At 46.7% G+C, this 19,509-nt stretch overlaps 2 protein-coding genes across 2 annotated transcripts in view; both read right to left on the bottom strand.

The window, feature by feature from the left end:
• Positions 1 to 6,646, bottom strand: part of anks1b (ankyrin repeat and sterile alpha motif domain containing 1B) — a 253,036-nt gene extending 246,390 nt beyond the window's left edge. Inside the window, exon 1 of the mRNA XM_048268812.1 lies at positions 6,053 to 6,646. Coding sequence (XP_048124769.1) covers positions 6,053 to 6,177 — 125 coding nt within the window. The 5' untranslated portion in view covers positions 6,178 to 6,646. The remainder of the gene's footprint in view (positions 1 to 6,052) is intronic.
• A 7,108-nt stretch (positions 6,647 to 13,754) lies between these two features.
• Positions 13,755 to 19,509, bottom strand: part of uhrf1bp1l (UHRF1 binding protein 1-like) — a 49,215-nt gene continuing 43,460 nt past the window's right edge. The window contains 5 exon segments of the mRNA XM_048268811.1: positions 13,755 to 14,356; positions 14,599 to 14,759; positions 15,277 to 15,385; positions 16,041 to 16,297; positions 18,559 to 18,606. Of these exon segments, the coding sequence (XP_048124768.1) occupies positions 14,216 to 14,356; positions 14,599 to 14,759; positions 15,277 to 15,385; positions 16,041 to 16,297; positions 18,559 to 18,606 (716 nt within the window). The 3' untranslated portion in view covers positions 13,755 to 14,215.

Here is a 19,509-nt window from a genome sequence, read left to right as displayed (position 1 = left end):
TGTGCGTTTTACCGCTGCCCTGCAAGAGGAACTCCATACATTTCCATGTGAGGGTCAGATGATCTGGTTCTGGTATTTAGCCCATATAATAGAAAAGTAGCCTTTAGCCTTCCAGCTCATGCTGCGGAGGGCGGTGAGTTAGCACTGATCCGCAAAGCTGGGTTCACGGGCTGGATCAAGCCCTGGGGTCAGAGGCGGTCAGATGCATGTCTGTGATAAATGCCACAGTAGTTCAGTGTGTTTGGCTACATAGAAGAACATCAGTGGCCAAAATGTGCGCTACTCCAGAGCTTTTTAATGGTAATAACAATAATGATAACAACAACAGTAATAATAATAGTATATTTTAAGTGTAGAGCACTTATGTAGATACTCAAAGTTGTTAGACATGCAAGTTAAACCAGATTAAAACAATCATATATTTTTGAGAATACTGTTCCATTCAAGACTGCTCTCTAGAATGTCAATCAATGTTCCTGTAGAGGAACTGATGAAGCAAGAAACTAATTAGGTCACAGGCAGTGTTTCCCATACATTGACCTATTTGTGGCAGCCCACCACAATATCAACATTGACCACCACACAATGATTTTCCAGGTTGTACTAAATTGTGCTTAAATCTGGTTAGCATCATAACCACGCTGTGCTAATTTGTTAAAAACTGTTGCATTCAAGTTAATTCTGCAAACCAACCACCACAAATGGAATTCAGTTATCTGGGAAACACTGTCACAGGTTTAATTCTAAGAGGTCGTTCATATATTCATACTGACAGGATCTATACCTTGCCTACAGTGTACTGTTACTCTGGTGAGCAGTGTTTGCTGAGGGAATGAAGATGGCCTGGCCTTTATTACCCCGAACAGGCAGCTAGTACCACAGAGAGCAAATGTATGTATTTATGTATAACACGTGCATGCCCAGACTGCAGACAGTGCTGGTGGCCTTTAGAAGCAGTGATGTCTCATTCGCTGACAGGCAGTCAGGCAGACAGACAGCGTGCCCGTCCCACGTGCCAACCCACGAGCAGCTTGGTCTCATGCACACACAGATGGGCCGAGCCTTCTGTTTGGCACGCCGTGGACTGGCGGACGACTGGCAGCTGACACCAGAACATCTGAAATCTCTGATCTGCCCGGCGATGACCATCGTCGGAGCGTACGACAGCTAGTTGGGGTGGTTTACAGAGTCTGGCATCTCCGCTAGGAGAAACTAGGCCTCTTAACAAATAATTTAAACCATGTACTAAAATAACTGCTGACACACAGTATCACTGATACTGAGAGAGCTTAGAAACACTATGAGTAGAAGAATTTACAGTATGAATAGAAAGGGACAGATTTTGGGGGAACTACAGTAATTAATTCATTAATTAATTAAAAAGTCAAATTGTTAATAAAGTGATCCGATTTTTACTTGCATAAATGTTGTAATTTTAAGAGATATAACTAGCAGTATAGTAATGAAAATATATGCTTCCACTCATATTGTTATTATGACTTGTATTTACAAACAAACTTTCCCCATTTGTCCATAGGGACTCTAGGAGTACAGGGGCATAGTGTCTGCCTACAGATCAAGTCTATCCTTCTCCACATACCGCACAAACATTCCCCAAGGGTGACCTCTGACATGAGTGTCCCCTCAAGCCACCTCTCCCTTTCTCTATACCTCTCTATCTATTTCTCTCTATCTCTCTTTCTCTCCCTCTTTTTCTCTCTGTCAGTCTGTTATCCTCCCAAACATCTGTAGTGGGGCTCCCCTCTGGACATGCGATTTGGTGGAAGTCCCTCTTTTAAAAACATTGTGTGCCTCCTCCTTCTCTTGGTGGGGGTTACTCTTTTAAAAACATTGTGTGCCTCCTCCCTCTCTCTCTCTCTCTCTCTCTCTCTCTCTCACACTCTCACACACACACATGGTGTGTCTGGTATAAGTCATTAAGACTGTGGTGAACAGATTTTTAAAGCTTTTCAGTGCTGTGGTTAGATCTTGTGCAAGATGACATACAATCGGATCTGACATTTATTTTAAGCATCTCCCAGGAAGAAAACACTACTCGAATTTTCTGACAAGGGAAAGCAGGGGGGGACAATGTGATTTCATCTACAGTACCAAGTGGTGGATCAACTGCACTTAATGTGCTCTCTCTCTCTCTCTCTCACACACACACACACACACACACAAACACACACCCTTTTCAAAACCTTTTCTCTCTATGCCTTACGACAGCTCACAGCTTTTCTCTTCCAAGATCAAAGTTGTCCCACATGCGTGTGTAAAGTACAGCACATTACAGTTTGTCTGGGACAATAGCCTGGCAATTTTGAAATGCATGTCCAAGGGCAATGAATAAACAACGATCGCTTATAACTGCCACATCAGCCCAGCCACTGGACAGAGCAATCACACAGAGCCTATTTACTCTCAAGGCAAGATAAACAGGGCTTTCTGGGGTTTGTAAAGAATCAAGGGAGAGAGACACTCCCTCCGCTAGAAAACAAGATAAATCACAATCCTATTCCTGGAGCAGTTTTTTTTTGCCCTCCCTTCGTCTCAGCAACCCTGCAATGGAGATTGGGGGACTATAGTGGGATCTATTTAAATCTTTGGCACAGTCCTATCGCAAAGCCATATAGCCTAACAGGCCAAAAATACAGGCCTTCAGCCCAGTTGTGGAGAGCATGAGGAGTTCATATATAGACTGTCTGGCCTGTTATTGTGGCCCAACAGAGAGTGTGCATTCTTTCGCTATCATGTTACATGCATGACTAATCGACTGTAAGGACCTATGGCAATATGAGTTGTGTGTAAGTTCTCTACCTGCTTATTACGACAGCCTTGCATGACAGATGTAACATTCCCATGTATAAAACTCTTCTGACAAAGCATTGTTTTGGTGACAGGAACGGTGCAGATAAGCAAAAGTTCATGGTGTGTGTGTCTGTGTAATTCACTCATATCATTTGGGAATCTATTGGTCCTAGTGTTCTGACTCTTAATGATATACAACACAACATGCTGTTCCAATTCATCAGTACTGGCAAAAGACTGACAAGAAAGACAGGAAGCTCCTTCTCTTTCTACATGTAATCATCATCATCATGACTGTTAGTTTGCATGTAATGCCTGTCTGCAAGCCTGTCCCTCTTTCGCTAAACACTTCTCATTAGGATTGCATCATCAAGCACTAAAGTCATTATCAGACAGCCAACCTGATATTACACCATCAATAATACAAATCTACACACACACACACACACACACACACACACACAGAGTCACACACTTACACAACATTCACTGACTCACTCATACTCACACTCACGCTCACACTCTCTCTATCACACACACACACACACACACACACACACACACACACACACAGGGGAGAGGGAAAACACATGGGGTACATAATCAGCGGCACACGGTTCTGCATTTCCCATAAATGATATATGAGCCATTATACGGTGTGGAGGACACCACACATCGATTTCCCAGTCGAGCTTCCACAGGGCAGCACCCACATACACGCTGAGACAGCCTCTCCATCCACCAGTACGTGTGTGTGTGTATGTGTGTGTGTGTGTGTCAGAGAGAAGAAAGAGGAAATGTGTGTGTGTTTATGGAAGAGAAGAGAGAGAATGTGTGTGTGTGTGTGTGTGTTTTATGATGTATGTTATGTATGAGTGAGAGCACCCCAGAGACAAACCTATAAAAAAGGATCAACATGATTGGCATGTGAGAGATTGCCTGTGTGTACACACTCGGTCACACAGACACACACATGCACACATATCTACACATATACAGTACATGAGAGCACACAGGAAATGTGTGTGTGTGTGTGTGTGTGTGTGTGTGTGTGTTGACAAGACGTTGGAGGGGAGGCATCACCACTCTGGTATGTCCTGTGAGTCTTAGCGGCGGCGGCTACATTTTTGGGGGGAGAACGGAACCGTTGCCCTGGGTTACAAACGTCCTATGAGCTCTCCCCTTTGACCTCTGTGTGAGAGAGAAGGTGTGTGTGTGTGTGTGTGTGTGTGTGTGTGTGTGTGTGTGTGTGTGTGTGTGTGTGTGTGTGTGTGTGTGTGTGTGTATTTGTGGGTGGATAGGAGGGCACTGTCCCATCACTCAAGACTGAAAATAAACTTCACATGGAGAAAGAGAGAAAAAGAGAAAGAGAGAGAGAGAGAGAGAGAGAGAGAGTGAGTGAGTGATAGAGAGGGAGCGAGACTGGCTCAGTCAGAGGTGGGTTCTGCCGGAGAATAGGACAGACCACCCACCAGACCAAATGTCCTCACGTCTGAAAGCGCTGACCTGGAAAGATCTATCGAGTTCCAGGAGGTCCCCCTGTATCACTGTTCAACAAGCATGCACACACACACACACACACACACACACACACACACACAGGCATGTGCGGTGCAGCCCCAAAACAAAGACCACACACATAAAACAATGCTTGGCAGGAGTCTCTGGACACATTCTGTAAGGCAAGAAAGAGGGCTTCTCCAGTGAATTTGGTCGCACACACAAACACAGAGAGAGAGAGAGAGAGAGAGAGAGACATAGTGAGTAAGACAGAGAGGCTCTTTTGACAGGGGTAAAGACACAGAGGGGATTTAAGATTCACAGAAAATACTAGGGCGCACCACTTCATATTGTTAGGATTTAGGTGCCAGCTGATACTATTGACTCTTCTCTCTCTCTCTCTCTCTCTCTCTCTCACACACACACACACACACGCACACAGAAAGAAAGAAAGAAAGAAAGAGAGAGAGACAGACAGAGATACAGACAAGCAGGCATGCCATTCCCAGGCGCCCCTCCCCCATTCTAGTCTCTTCCTGAAGCGCACATCTTTTCCCCGCTACTGCACACACTACGCTACAGCTGTCGGGTGACGGTTTGCCGGGGTGGGTTTGTGCACTGTGCACTGGTGGCAAGCCGCGGTGTTTCCCGACAACCAAGGCAACGCCTTCCACCGACTGACATACCAGTCTGGCGCTAATGCAGGTGCACCTGGAGCACGTTTTTGCACGAGAACAGCCAAATTAGGCCTGGCCAGCCACGGCTTCCATATAAAGAGAGAAAGAGTGAAAGAGAGAGAGAGGTGTGTGTGTGTGTGTGTGTGGTGGGGCAGCAGGGGACTGTAGACGAGATAAATGCAGGGCAACGCAGCATCCCAAACGCGTAATCGATGGTCCGCGGAGGGAAATTAAAGTTTGGACAGTACGAGAGATAAGAGATGCGACAAGGCTAAGTTGAACGCGCTATCGGGACAATCTCTCTTTCTGGACTTCTTAGGTCGTGGCTGCCGTCCCATGGAGTGCCCATGATAGCATCTAATCAGCAAATTAATTATACCTGGACTGTCTGATCAATTAACCCTATTCATTAGCGACTCGATGATACATAGGGGAATATGACGTGCTGGTGAAAATAATGGTTACGCGTCCCAGCTACTCCGTCAGGATGACCCTGTTTCTGGTCACTGGCTGTGGGGTGACATTAGTCAACATGTCGAATATTGTTTCTCAATAATTTCCGCATTCATTGCTGCACGCTTCGCACTGTGGGCTTCAGTTGACGCGCCTACCCCTCCTCGGCGGTTAGCGGGGGCAACCCCAACGCATAATTTCACAATCAAAAGAGGGGATCTCTCCTAACTTGAGAGGGCGAAGAGACCCTAGGGCTGCGAAGGCACTGACAGTAGCCATAAATCTAAAGTTGAACAAAGCCCGGCGTGAATGGAGCCGAGTGCTGGTTGACAACATTGCCCGCTTATTAGAGGGTCTCTCTCGTTCTTGCAAGCCTCCAATTTAGGGCTGCAGCAGGTCAGACATACCGTGTGTGGGTGTGTACAGCAATAAATTGGACTGTAGACTACAATAACAGAAAGGTCGCAGAACAAGTGAGCGCACGGTGACCAAATGGTTGGTGAAAAAATCTCAATATGTACAACTACAACACCTACAAGTAGACTGTTTTACTGTAGCGCAGGTAACGTTAGCGCACAGAGTATGGCACAATAGGCGAGTTGTTTACATACCTCAATAAATTGGGGAGATGTCCGGAACCTGAGCCCAGTAAACCTTTCTTGCCACTCAATAGTTTTTCCACCAATACAACATTCCCAGTACGGGCTGCCTCCAGTAGTTCCTGTTCCTTCCCCATCCCGACGAAGTTAAAATCACCGATAATCCAGATCAGGCGCTGACGAAAACAGCCCTCTCAATGTGTTGCTCTATGCAAAATCATCCTATGAAATGTGCGCTGTGCCAGCTGGAGAGGTCCGAATCGAGACGCTGGCTCACTGGTTTGATTTTTGTTGTTGGTGCAGAACAGAATGGACGTCTCACCTACACGGCGCTGTGTTGCAGTGAGTGCCCCGCTAGTCCATATTGGAACGCAATGATGAAATGGAACGGAGCGTACCATAAATAGCGGATTTAGCTCGGCACCCGCCGCAAACTGACTTCAAACAGGCACGAGAGCCTCGCCAAACGGGCTGATTGCTTAGAAACGCTGTTTTATCGGACCACTCAAGCGTAGTGCTCTTGGGGTTTCCTCCTGCTCGTGCCGAATGGGCTTGCTCTTTCTCCGGTCTCTCTTACACACATGCACACTCCCCTCACACACACTCTCTAGGCTACGCTCTGCGTGTGCGAGCTGTTGTAGTACCGGTGTCACTCTCTCGCGCTCCTCCTTGCTCTCTCACAGAAAGCACGGTTGAGGCACGCGCCGTCGCGCGTCGACATTCCCGTCGCATGGGTTTATGAAAGAAAATTGCGCTTGCTGGGTGGGTACACAAAGACACCATTGTTAAGGGGAATTCGTAAACTTTGCGGTCATTGACCATGCGTACTGTATGCTAGTTAATTATAACCTTGCTCGGTGTTTATTAATCTACATTTTTAACAGCATGTTGAATGAATTTTCCTCATGGACATTTATGGACTGTACAGTATGACAGCTGCTCTAGTGGCAGATGGGAAACAGTATTCATGATATTTTTGTCATCAGCAGGCACTGGCAGCTTAAGGAGTAGACTCGCTCGGCTCAGCTGTGAGTTGCCAGCCATTGAACGTAGTGGGGACACGCCCCCCATATCAGTCTCCTCAAGGCAGTCATTTGGTTAGTCACAAAGGATGCAGGAAGAACGTAGGCTACTTTCTCTCCCTCTGTCTTTCACACACAGCTGTGTGGACGTGGCTTGGCTCGTTTGTGCTTCAGAACTGGCTCCACAAATTCACTTCCTGTGCAGCAATACCAACCCACAGTGAGAAACAGACAGAGGGGAAAAAATGAGGGGAGAGAGAGGGAGTGCTGGTGAAAGAAAGAGTACGAGAGACAGACACAGAGGGAGAGAGAGAGAGGCAGCTGCAAACCCTCTGGGTGTTGAATCACTACGATCTACTCTCCTGCCAGGATGTAGTGAAACTGATCTCACTGGCCAAATCTATTCCAGAACACACACTTGGGCTCGCTCACACACAGACTCATCACAGATGTGTGTTTTTGCTCCCATTTTACACTCTCTCTCCCTCTCTCACACACACACACACACACACACACAGTAACTTGGTCAGCAAACCTATCTTTTTCCATCTCCAAGGGAGGGATGTCTACTGTGAATGCCGTTGATCTAACCCCAGAGCATGCAAGCACACACACAGGGCTCCATTCATGACTGGAGCCTTTCTCAAGTCCACCAATTTGCACTGAATGCAGATGACTCACTCACACTGTGGCACTATTGAAAAATCTGAGCTTGGCTCTTTTTTGCAGTTACTGTTGCTGCCGATTTACAGACTAATAAACTCTCTGTCTCTCTCTCTCCCTCTCTCACACACACACACACACACACTTTCCGACCAACACCCTCTACATTTTTAACCCAAAAACACACTGCATCACAGAGGTTTCTTATTTCACCTCTAAACTAAACGGGGAGCCACACTCTCATTAGTGCTTGTTTCCACACATACATGGCTGCCATTATACAAGACTGACATCTGGGGTCAACATAACTAACTGACTCACAGCTATGTAAATATGGTACTGCCATATTTAGAAACAGGTCCTCACACAGAAAGAATCAAAAGGTATAATATTGTGATCAATATGTGTGCAGTCCTAGATGTAATAGTAGCCGAGGATTAGGCCTTTGGAAACAAATCAAACCTGACAAGAAAACCCAAGAGATGTTCTGATGCCACAAGTAAACATTGTTAACCTGTGAAATTACTATAGGATATCAAGTAGGCCTACCACCATTGCACTTCTTCCCCTTCTCATAAAGTCAAAATAACACACACACACACACACACATCATTACAGATGGCTAGTAAGTTGTCAGTATCCACATGGCATGGTGTTAGTTCCTGTGGCTGACAGCATCATGTGTTGGTAACATACTCATTTGGTTTATACTCACCTTCAGCTATGACATCAACACTGCTAATGGGTGCTCTAGTCTAATGGGACTTGTCGACCTTTTCCAGATCACTGCAATTCCAAATCACACACCTAGAGGGCAATGGTGTAACACTTTCAGAAACACTATATTTCTGCTTGGGCAAAACAAGCATTGCAATACTGGAGAATAATTGCTACACTGTGCTGAATCATGTATTGCGCCCTGTATTGAAAGAGTGGTTATTCATCATAGCTGGCCTAAGAACAGCGAGGGCTAACCTGTCCCAGGGCATCAGGAAGGCAAAAAAGGATTACACAGACAAAATAACAACACACTTCAAAGACAGCAGAGACGCACACAGCCTGTGGCAGGGCATACAGGCCATCACTGACTACAAGCCTGCGCCACGGAGCTGTGAGAACAACACCTCTCTGCTAAATGACCTGAACAGTTTTTTCGCCCGTTTTGAAGCACAAAATGACACTCACCCACAGAAAACCCCACCTCCCCCCCATGACCAACCCCTGTACCTGTCCTCTGCCAGCGTGAAGAGGACACTAGCCACCATTAACCCATGCAAAGCAGCAGGCCCAGACAACATACCAGGCCTGTGCAGGACTGTTGAAGGACTGTGCAGAAGAGCTGAAGGATATTTTTACAGACATTTTCAACACCTCTCTGGAGCAAGCAGTCATCCCATCACTTTTCAAAGCTGCCACCATCATACCCGTGCCAAAGAAATCATCATCATCATGCTTCAATGACTACCGTCCTGTAGCACTCACGTCCATAATCATGAACTGCTTTGAACGGCTAGTCATGTCACACATCAAAGCCACCCTACCCCCCACCCTGGACCCCTTCCAGTTTGCATACCGAGCCAACCGATCCACGGAGGATTCAATCTGCTCTGCCCTCCACCCAGCCCTCACCCACTTGGACAATAAAGACTCATAAGTGAGAATGCTGTTCATAGACTTCAGTTCAGCATTCAATACCATAATACCACAACAACTCATCAGCAAACTGGACAAGCTAGGATTCAGCACCTCCCTCTGCAACTGGCTGCTGGACTTCCTGTTGCAGAGACCACAAGCAGTACGTGTCGGGGACAACACCTCAAGCACTCTGACCCTGAGAACGGGGGCCCCGCAAGGGTGTGTGCTCAGCCCCCTGCTCTTCACACCACTCACAGCTCCAACCATCTGGTGAAGTTTGCGGACGACACAACGCTGGTGGGCCTCATCACTAAGGGCGATGAGGCTCACTACAGAGATGAAGTAGACCTGCTGGCTAAATGGTGCAAAGACAACAACCTCCTGCTGAATGTCAGCAAGACCAAGGAGATTGTTGTCAACTTTCAGAGAGGCCACAAACAACTGCCACCACTGTCCATCGACGCAGAGACTGTGGAGAGAGTTAGCAGCACAAAATTCCTGGGGGTGCACATCAGCGACGACCTCTCCTGGACCACCAACACAGCATCACCCTGGCGAAGAAAGCCTAGCAGCGCCTCTACTTCTTGCGCAAATTGAAGAAGGCAAGTGCCACGCCTCCCGTCATGACCACATTCTACAGAGGGACCATCGAGAGCATCGTATCCAGCTGCATCACAGTGTGGGGCGGAAGCTGCACAGATCAGAACAGGAAGACCCTCCAGCGCATTGTTAACACAGCTATGAGGATCATTGGAGCACCACTCCCCTCCCTACAGGACATTTACACCACCGCCTCACCCATAAAAGCACAAATGATTGTCAAGGACACAACCCACCCTGCACACGAACTGTTCAGACTCCTGCCCTCTGGAAAGAGGTACAGGAGCCTCCGCATCCCCGCACCACCAGACTTGCAAGTAGCTTCATCCACCAAGCAATCAGGATGCTGAACTCTCTACCCACTCTCCCATCACTGACAGCCCCCACCAGCCAGCCAGGAACCTAGGACACTAGGATCCTGTCTACCCCTAACCCCGTGACAGCCCTGTGGAACTGCACTGTGACTGCGCAGCCTAACGCCTGATATACTTGAAATTACTGTTTATCAATGTAAATATACAGTACACACAAGCACAAATTTAAACTTCATGTAAATGTTATCAATGTTATTTATCACTCTGCCACAATGCTGCTGCTACTACTACTCTGTCAGGTTACGCTAGGACTATGTAAATATACAACACAACTACCTCTATTTTTTTATATATATGTAATATATATATATATATATATATATATATATATATATATAAATATATATATATATATATATATATTTCTATATTTTGATATTTGTTCTATATTTCAGTCTCGCACTTTAATGTCTGTATATTTTTATTTTTTATTGTCTATGTCTATGTCTAAAGTATGTCGATGTCTGTATTTAAAGTATGTCTATGTCTGCATGGGAAAGTAAGAAACGAAATTTCAATTCTTTGTATGACCAGTGCATGTAAAGAAATTGACAATAAAGCCGACTTGACTTGACTTGACAGTTCATGGAACAAAGCATGTTCAAGGAAAACACATCTTAATGTACCATTTCTTTGTTTTATTGTTGATGGGGTTTATTTTCTTCTTCTCATGGATTCAGCAGCTTTAACAGACATACATTACATTATATCACAAGTTCAGGGATAACTTGTCCTCCGGCCCAGACAAGACTGTAAATCTAACAGGAGGTCTCGATCACTGTGTGCTATAATGTCAGCCTCATCAGCTGACACATCGCCGCAAATAACAACACAACATTTCTCTGACCATCCCCCTGGTGATTGGTGGAAGTGCTCAAAGAAACACCACCGTATGTACTCCCGTTCTCCTCTTCTTCTCGAGTGGTTCAAGGCAACCCAGGACTGCGCTGTGCTGATGCGGACCACAGGGACAAAAGGGTATCGCTCAAGATACAGGGGTAAAGGGGGGAAAAAGGCAGCCTCTATTCAGTCCTTCATACAATCATGTCTTTTCCCCCTACCCAACTGTACATTCAATGCAACTACGGTATCACGGAAAGGACAAACTGCTAGCGTATCCACAGGACAGAGTATTCTAGAATAAGGCTATGATCATCACACAAAGGCTGTCTGACACGTCAACAGAGCCTCTAACATGGCTTGTGACAACTTTAGAACTAAAGGTTTATGAAGCTCATATAGTTGCATTGAATGTGTTATACACAATCACCACCATCTCAGTGTCCATCGGTTCAGTTTGACGGCACGTAACAGATGAGCCAAGCTGACCATGGGGGTGTAGGGGCTGGAGGAAGGGTGGAACTGAGGAGAGGTGAACACATTCATTAGGGCAGAGTGAAACTCTGGGATGTATTGGTCAGGGCTGGTGAATTTGTACAGGAAAACAAAATGGATCCCTTTAGCGGGGGATGAAGCCCCTGGGGCTGAAGATAGCACCTTTGAGGGCTCAAAATGGAATATTCATGAAGGATTCTCAGTAGCGTCTTCTTGTTGAACTCCGAGTAGAATCCTCTCCGGAGATTCACGGCAGAATCTTCTGGAAGAATTCTGAATTAGAATCCTTTCAAAAACGGTTCTCAGTGGAATCCTCTTGAAGAATTCTCAACAGAATCCTCTCCAAAAGGTTCTCAGTGGAATCTTCTTGGAAGGGTTCTCCTCTGAGCGTGAGCTGAAAAACCACCTGCAGAGGTTCCAGATAGCACCATTCTTCTGAGAGCATCGAGGGGATGAGACAGACCAGGCAGCACCAGGCACTTGGTTAAGCTGCTGCAGAGCGGGCCTCTTTGGTACCAACTGATGGCAGAATGGGTCCATAGGGGTCTATGGGTCCTTCCCATGAATGCAGAGAACTGAGGATGATGATGGTGATGAGGATGATGATGAAATGTGTGAAGATGAAGGAGCTATTGCATGTGTTCGGGCATGACCCTTCCAGGTGTTAAGAAGAAAGCTGCACAGCAGGTAGAATACCAGGGGGCTGTTGACATACAACTCCCACAGTGTCCTAGAAACAATTCCCTTTACTCTCTTCAACGGAGCCACCGAAATCCTGTAGACACATTCTGACATAGGAATATCTCTCCGTGCTGAGGAATTCTGCCATGTAAGCGCCCAAGCCAAGTAGGTGTTTTCATATGCTGAGGCTAATGTCCCCTCCTGTCATTTTATGTGCAAAGATAAGATAGCATAGCATGACTCCGCTAAATGTGATCAGCCCTGACCTACAGTCAATGAAAGTAAATGTACACAGTAAAAACAGGATTTACTGACTGCAGACACAGAATCAACTGGCCATTTGATGTCGTTGTACAACTGGCTCTCATTTTCTATTGGATGGCATGAGTGCCCATTCCTGGTGTCGGTGGAGTCTCCTTGGTGGTCTGCCGATCAGCATGGTTCATATTTACAGTGAGTCTCCTCCCGTAGTTGTGCCTATTGTGTGTCTAAAGTATTCACAGGTAGAAAAATAGCCAGTCAAAGCCAGAGCAGACCGTGACGTCCAAGGGAACTCCCTGGTTGGCGAACCAAATACCTATAGGAACTATGAAATGAAATCCTCCTTCTGTCTTGAATCAGTCTAATTAAATGTCTGCTAAAGCAACATGGAGGGGAACACACACACACACTCATTCACTCTCTCACACACATACACACACAGAAAAAAAAGAGACACCGCCTAGCCATTCACAACTCTGAGCAGACAAAAAACAGAACAAAACAAATCAAAGCCACATTCCTGCACATCAGTAGTGCACTCATAATCTACCAAACACACACACACACACATAAGAAGGACAATTTGTTAAGAGCTAAAACACTTTTCTTTGTTTGTAAAGAACTAAGTACATGATACATTGTTTTAGTACAGTGCAAAGAAAGTCTGTTTTTGTTGTTGTTTTTGTTTGCTTGCTTGTTTAAGACATTCCTCTGTGGGTATGACATTCAGCGTCAACCCTCTGACCCCCCCTGCGGCCTCCGCTCTACATGAGGCCAAGGGGCCAACAAGGGTGGAATGTGCTCCTCCCGACGGAGCCAGGAGCAGCGCGAGCCCCTGCCGAGAGATGTGTGTGTGTGGATACGTGCATGTGTCTGAGTCAGTGTGTGTGTGTGTGTGTGTGTGTGTGTGTGTGTGTGTGTGTGTGTGTGTGTGTGTGTGTGTGTGTGTGTGTGTGTGTATTTGTACCTGTGTGAGGATGGTCGACGTAATGGGTATATGTGTGTGCATGTGTCTGTGTGTGTATGTGCACAAATGTGTGTATGTGTGACTTGTGGCCTGTCACACATGTGTCTCTTCTCAAATCCACCGTCGTGAGGCAGCCACAGCAGCGAATGACACCACCCCCCGCCCACAACCCCCAATCCCTTCCCCCTACTGTACAGCAGGAGAAATAAAAGCTCACAAACTGCAAATACTACCACAGAAAAAAAAAGAACAAAATCAAGTGTCCAAATTAAGTACTACTTGTGGGGACCCATTGGGGGCAGCAGACGGCACTCCTCTGGGAGAGCACAGGGCCAGATGGGACAGTGCAGCACCAACCATCTCCCCCCTGGTTTCTTTTCTTCTAGGGTGAAACACACAGAACCACCCAGCAGATACACGGACCAGTCTGGCTCAGAGTGTAGACCGATGACCGCAACAGACGGGGGGCGGGCCTGAAAGTTCTGCCTCGGTCCCGATGGTTGGAACCGGTTCTCTCTCTCTCTCTCTCTCTCTCTCTCTCTCTCACTCACGTCCCCCGGGTTGCCGGTGCTGGTCGGCACCCACACAAGCTTTGCAATCTCCACCCCAAACCCGTCCCCGACCTCAACACAAGTCACTAGCTGGTGCCTCCTCCGGATGCTAGTTTCATGTTCTTCATGTGGTGCAGCAAGGAGTCCTTCTCCATCTGGGCCTCTGCCAACGCCATCTTGGCTCTGGAGAGCTCCAGTTTCAAGCACTCGTTTTCGTCAATTAGCATCTGTGATTGGGGAAAACAAAGGACACTGAAACATTGCTGTATTCTTTACAAGTCTATAAAAAAGGATCCCTTTATCTTGTTGACTGTTTATTCACTGAGAGTTATCATATCTTGTGGGATATTTATTTCAATAAGACTTAAATAATTTCAACTGTAACAAATATCAAGACTCTTAGTACTTATTTTTACTTTGACAAACACAGTGTAAGCAGACATATGAAGGTAGTGAGTCGACCAATCACCTTTTCTGTACTGGAAGGGGCGTAGCTAGTAGGAGACATGGGATTGGTCTGAGTGGCTTTCTGTTCACTGGGCACACCCACGGGAAGCTCAGGGACAGAGCTTAGCTTGCTGTCAATCAAAGGGGCTGTTTTCGGAGGAGCTGTCTCTGCAGTACGATTCACTGGAACATGCAGAGAGAGAGAGACAGAGAGAGAGAGAGAGAGAGAGAGAGAGAGAGAGAGAGAGAGAGAGAGAGAGAGAGAGAGAGAGAGAGAGAGAGAGAGAGAGAGAGATAGATAGATAGATAGATAGATAGATAGATAGATAGATAGATAGATAGATAGATAGATAGATAGATAGATAGATAGATAGATAGATAGATAGATAGATAGATAGACAGACAGACAGACAGACAGACAGACAGACAGACAGACAGACAGAGAGAGAGAGAGAGAGAGAGAGAGACAGACAGACACACACACACACACACACACACACACACACACACACACACACACACACACACACACACACACACACACACACACACACACACACACACACACACAAAAGAGAGAGAAAGAGGAAATTAAAGGATAGATTTGTCTAGACAAATAATACATCTTACTTCAAATTGTAGATATATAATGTACGTGTGTGTGTGTGTGCGTGCCAGTGTGTGAGAAGAAGAGACTGACGTCCGATGCTGAAGGAGCCGTCATCTTTACGATGGATGAGCAGGTTGTCAATGTGCAGAGCGATGGGCGTCGGCTCAGGGTCTGACGGGTTCTCACGAGGACCGTCATCCTGCATGATAGACATAGACACACTCCTGTGTGAGAGGCGGAGAAGAATGTGTGTGTGTGTGTGTGTGTGTGTGTGTGTGTGTGTGAAACAAAACTCCAAAGCTGTTGTCAGATTATGTTCCCAGGACACAAGTTGCCTATTGTGTATCAACAACACCCGCTAGTTTCTGTGATCACTACATTTCTTCCCTAACAATTTGACAACAGCTAGTTCTGGAGTAGGCTACTCAACTAGCCCGCTTGCTTGTGAGACTCAGTGGCTGGCTGCGCAGTAGGCATCGGCTTCCTTATTTGGGTTTTGGGTTGCCAGGTTTTATGACAAAAGGGTTGAAATTGAAAGCAAGTGATTGTGTATGTGTAGGGTGTATTTCATACACAATCTGGCAACCTGGAAAATGTCAGACTAACAGGAAAAATATGAATGGATCCGTGATTTTAAAATGAAGTTTGCTGGTCATGATGCAAATTACAAAGTTTTTCGGAAGAAATAACTAAACGGGAGAATGTCGAGAGATACCCGGGAAAAACCCGGGAAAAGTGTTGGCAGGTATGGTGCATGTGCGTTTGTGAATGTGTGTGTAGAGTGCATATGTACAGTATATGCAAGTATGTGTGTATGTGAATGTCTGTGTGTGTGTTTGAGTGTGTGTGGTCACCTTCAGGTTGACGTGGATGTCCTTGACGCTGATCTCCATGGGCAACACCTGTGACTCGGAGCTGTCCTCCGTGAAGTGACCCAGGTTCTGTAGCGTGGACATGAGCAGGTCGGCACTGAGCGCGTGCAGACGGCACTGCAGGAAGCCGTTGTGCTCGGACAGCGGCGAGTGGGCGGCGGCGCTCGGACCGGACTCCAGACGCACCTGCACCTCCGGCCGTGACCGACCCTGCCCGGAGTTGGCCTCGGAACCGGAACCTGGCGACGGACAGAGACAGGGAGGGAGAGAAGGAGAAAGAGAAATGGAGAGAGAGGTGGAAGAGGAAGACACAGGGAAGGATGGAGAGAGAGAGGGAGAAAGAGAGAGAGAGAGAGGAAGAGAGTGAGAGAATGGATGTGAGAGGTGCAGTATGAGAGAGAGAAGAAAAAGAGAGATAAAGCGTGACAGAGAGAGGGAGCCATTAAAAAAGAGAGAGAGAGAGAGAGAGAGAGAGAGAGGGATAAAGAGTGAGAGATAAAGAGAAACACACACAGAGTAAGGGTCAGCTGGTTCCACATTACTTTCAGCGACTCATAGAACAGCAAGATGGATCTCTGTGGCTGCATAGAAATAAAATGTGAAGTCACCACACACACACACACACACACACACGGTTTCTCAGTGGGTTTCCTTCTGAACTGTGCAGCAAAACACAACCACAACAGTCTTGGCATGCCCACAAACACACACTTGAGGCTAACCGCGAAAAGACACACACACTGCTGTCCTGCTTCTTCCCAATCCATGCAACACACAACCAGACAAGGAAATTGCCAAGAATGTGTGTGTTAGTGTGTGTGTGCCTGTGTGTGTGCACACGTCCAAGTGCCCTTGTGAGGCCAAGTGCATTTGCCCATGTGCACAAGAGCATGAATGTCTGTGTGTGTGTGTGTATATATATGTATGGAAAGACCAAAGCATTTCTCCTACTTTCATAGCTGATTATGTGTGTGTCTTTGTGTAAGACTGTGTGTGTGTGTAAGACCACTGCAGGGCAGGGCCTCTGCGAGTCAGTTTTAATCCTTCACAAGCCCAAAAACAGCAGTGTGGCGTTACACACACACACACACACACACACACACACACACACACACACACACACACACACACACACAAGATGGTTGCAGCTTCTCCAGATAGTTTTATATATTAGGCTGCACCATGTTTTCTGTTCTCAGAGAATAATGGCCTGTTTCAGCACAGTACATTTAATCAGGGCTCTGCGCTATGTGGGCCTGTGTCGTCCCTTCAGATAGCCTTGCTGTGACCACACACACACACATACATACAGTGTACACACACACACACACACACACACACATACATACAGTGTACACACACACATCCATACAGTGTACACACACACACACACACACACACACACACACACAGAGGGAGACAAAGAAGGAGAGATAGGAAGAATAGAGGGAGAGAGAGGGATAAAGGGGTATCGACAGTGACACACACACACACACCCACACCACACACACACGCGCACACACACACGCGCACACACACACGCGCACACACACACACACACACACACACACACACGAGAAATACGGCCGGCCACAGTGATGATGCTAATGGCATTGTGTGGAGCAGGGAGAGAAAAATGGAGAGAAGAGGGGAGATTAGGTGGAGGTGGAGACGGAAAGAGGGCAAAGAAAAGCACTGAAGAGAGAGAGAGGAGGGGAGAGGCAGGGTGAAGGATCAGTCCTCTTCAAAGAGATGAGCTAGCGCCCAAACCACCGAGAGAGGACAGAGTGTGACCGAGTGTCTGTACGTGTGTGTGTGTGTGTGTGTGTGTGTGTGTGTGTGATTTGGGTTTTGCTGCAGTGTGTGTGTGTATGTGTGTGTGTGTGTGTGTGTGCACTTGAGTTTGCTGCATATTACTGGTGTGTGCTGTTGTGTGAAAAGTGTATTGAGGAATGAGGGGCACCGAGTGTGGTAGGATCCAAGGGTGTGTGTGTGTGTGTGTGTGTGTGTGTGTTTGGTGGGGGTTCAGACTCCTGAATCTGCAATTCTCTGACTGCTGGGGCCAGTGGCCCATGAAAACCCCCAGCACTGCAGAGACAGAGAGAAAGAGACAGACAGAGAGAGAGAGAGGGGGAGAGAGAGAGAGAGAGAAAGAGAGAGAGAGGAACCCCCACCCCCTGTGATAACTGGGGTTTAATAGAGCTGATAATGGAGCCCTATGCTCTATTACTGCCAACATCCTGTAATGCCCTCCAAATAGTGTGTGTGTGTGTGTGTGTGTGTGTGTGTGTATCTGCATCAATCACATACTCTCCAATTATTCTTCTATCTACACGTATGCATTTAAGCAACAATATCGTACAAGAAAAACACATGCACACAAGCACATCACACGCAAATGAGCCAGAACTCCAAATGCATGCACAATTTGAAGCACACATGAGCATTGAATCAAGCACAAAGGGAACACACACACACACACACACACAGACTGAAGTACCTCTTCTTGCTTCAGCAGTCACAGGTACTGCTGACGAAGAAACAAACCCTGCATTAGAGAGCAGAGCCTTTAATGAAGCAGCCAGCACTGGACGACAAGCAACCTCCACCACTAACCTCTTCCACCTTACAGCGGTTCGGTTCGCACACACACATGCACACACACACACACACACACTAATTGTAGACACAAATCACAAATATAATAAATGTTATGTAATATCAACCTGGACTTAACAGTGAAATAACAACATAATAATATAATTCCCCCCTGTAGCATAGGACTAATGTAATACCATCACTCAGCTTGACATAATGGTGATAGAAATCTAAGCGATCCCAATGGCCCTGATGCTAATACCGATTAGCTGTAAAACAGACTGTCTCCGCAGCATCTTGCATGGAAAACTGCACCCTTGAACGCCGGCGGCAAACAGCACTCAGGACAAATAGCTTGTGTGCCGCTGCAATGCTCTGAAGTGCGTCTGTAGTCCTTTATTACCATAATGGTGGGACCGGGGGTAAACACTGCACCATAAAGCTACCCGGCCATACTCCAAGTCTGAGTCTATGCTGATTACTCAAACGGAGCAGTAAATCTCTGCAGCCGCTCTGTTTTACAGCTGCTCTTAGCGATGCTGGTACAGGCCATGCTCAATACAAGGAGAGAGAGAGAGAGAGAGAGAAAGAGAGAGAGAGAGAGTCTGTACGTGTGTACTTGTGTTTGTGAGTGAGTGAGCGTAAGTGTGTGTATGTGTATGCGTGTGTGAGTGTGTGTGTGTGTGTGTGTGTGTGTATGTGTATGGCAATATTAATGCGTGTGTGTGTATCGCGTGGTATTATTATGCGATGCGTGTGTGTGTGGCGTTAATGGCGTGTGTCGCGATTAGCCCGTGTAAACGTGTGAGTGTGTGCGTGCGTGTGTGTGTGTGTGTGTGTGTGTGTGTGTGCA

The sequence above is a fragment of the Alosa alosa genome, chromosome 17 (assembly GCF_017589495.1).
Source record: "Alosa alosa isolate M-15738 ecotype Scorff River chromosome 17, AALO_Geno_1.1, whole genome shotgun sequence".
NCBI classification, from domain to species: domain Eukaryota; kingdom Metazoa; phylum Chordata; class Actinopteri; order Clupeiformes; family Clupeidae; genus Alosa; species Alosa alosa.
This window is presented reverse-complemented; position numbering and strand designations above follow the sequence as displayed.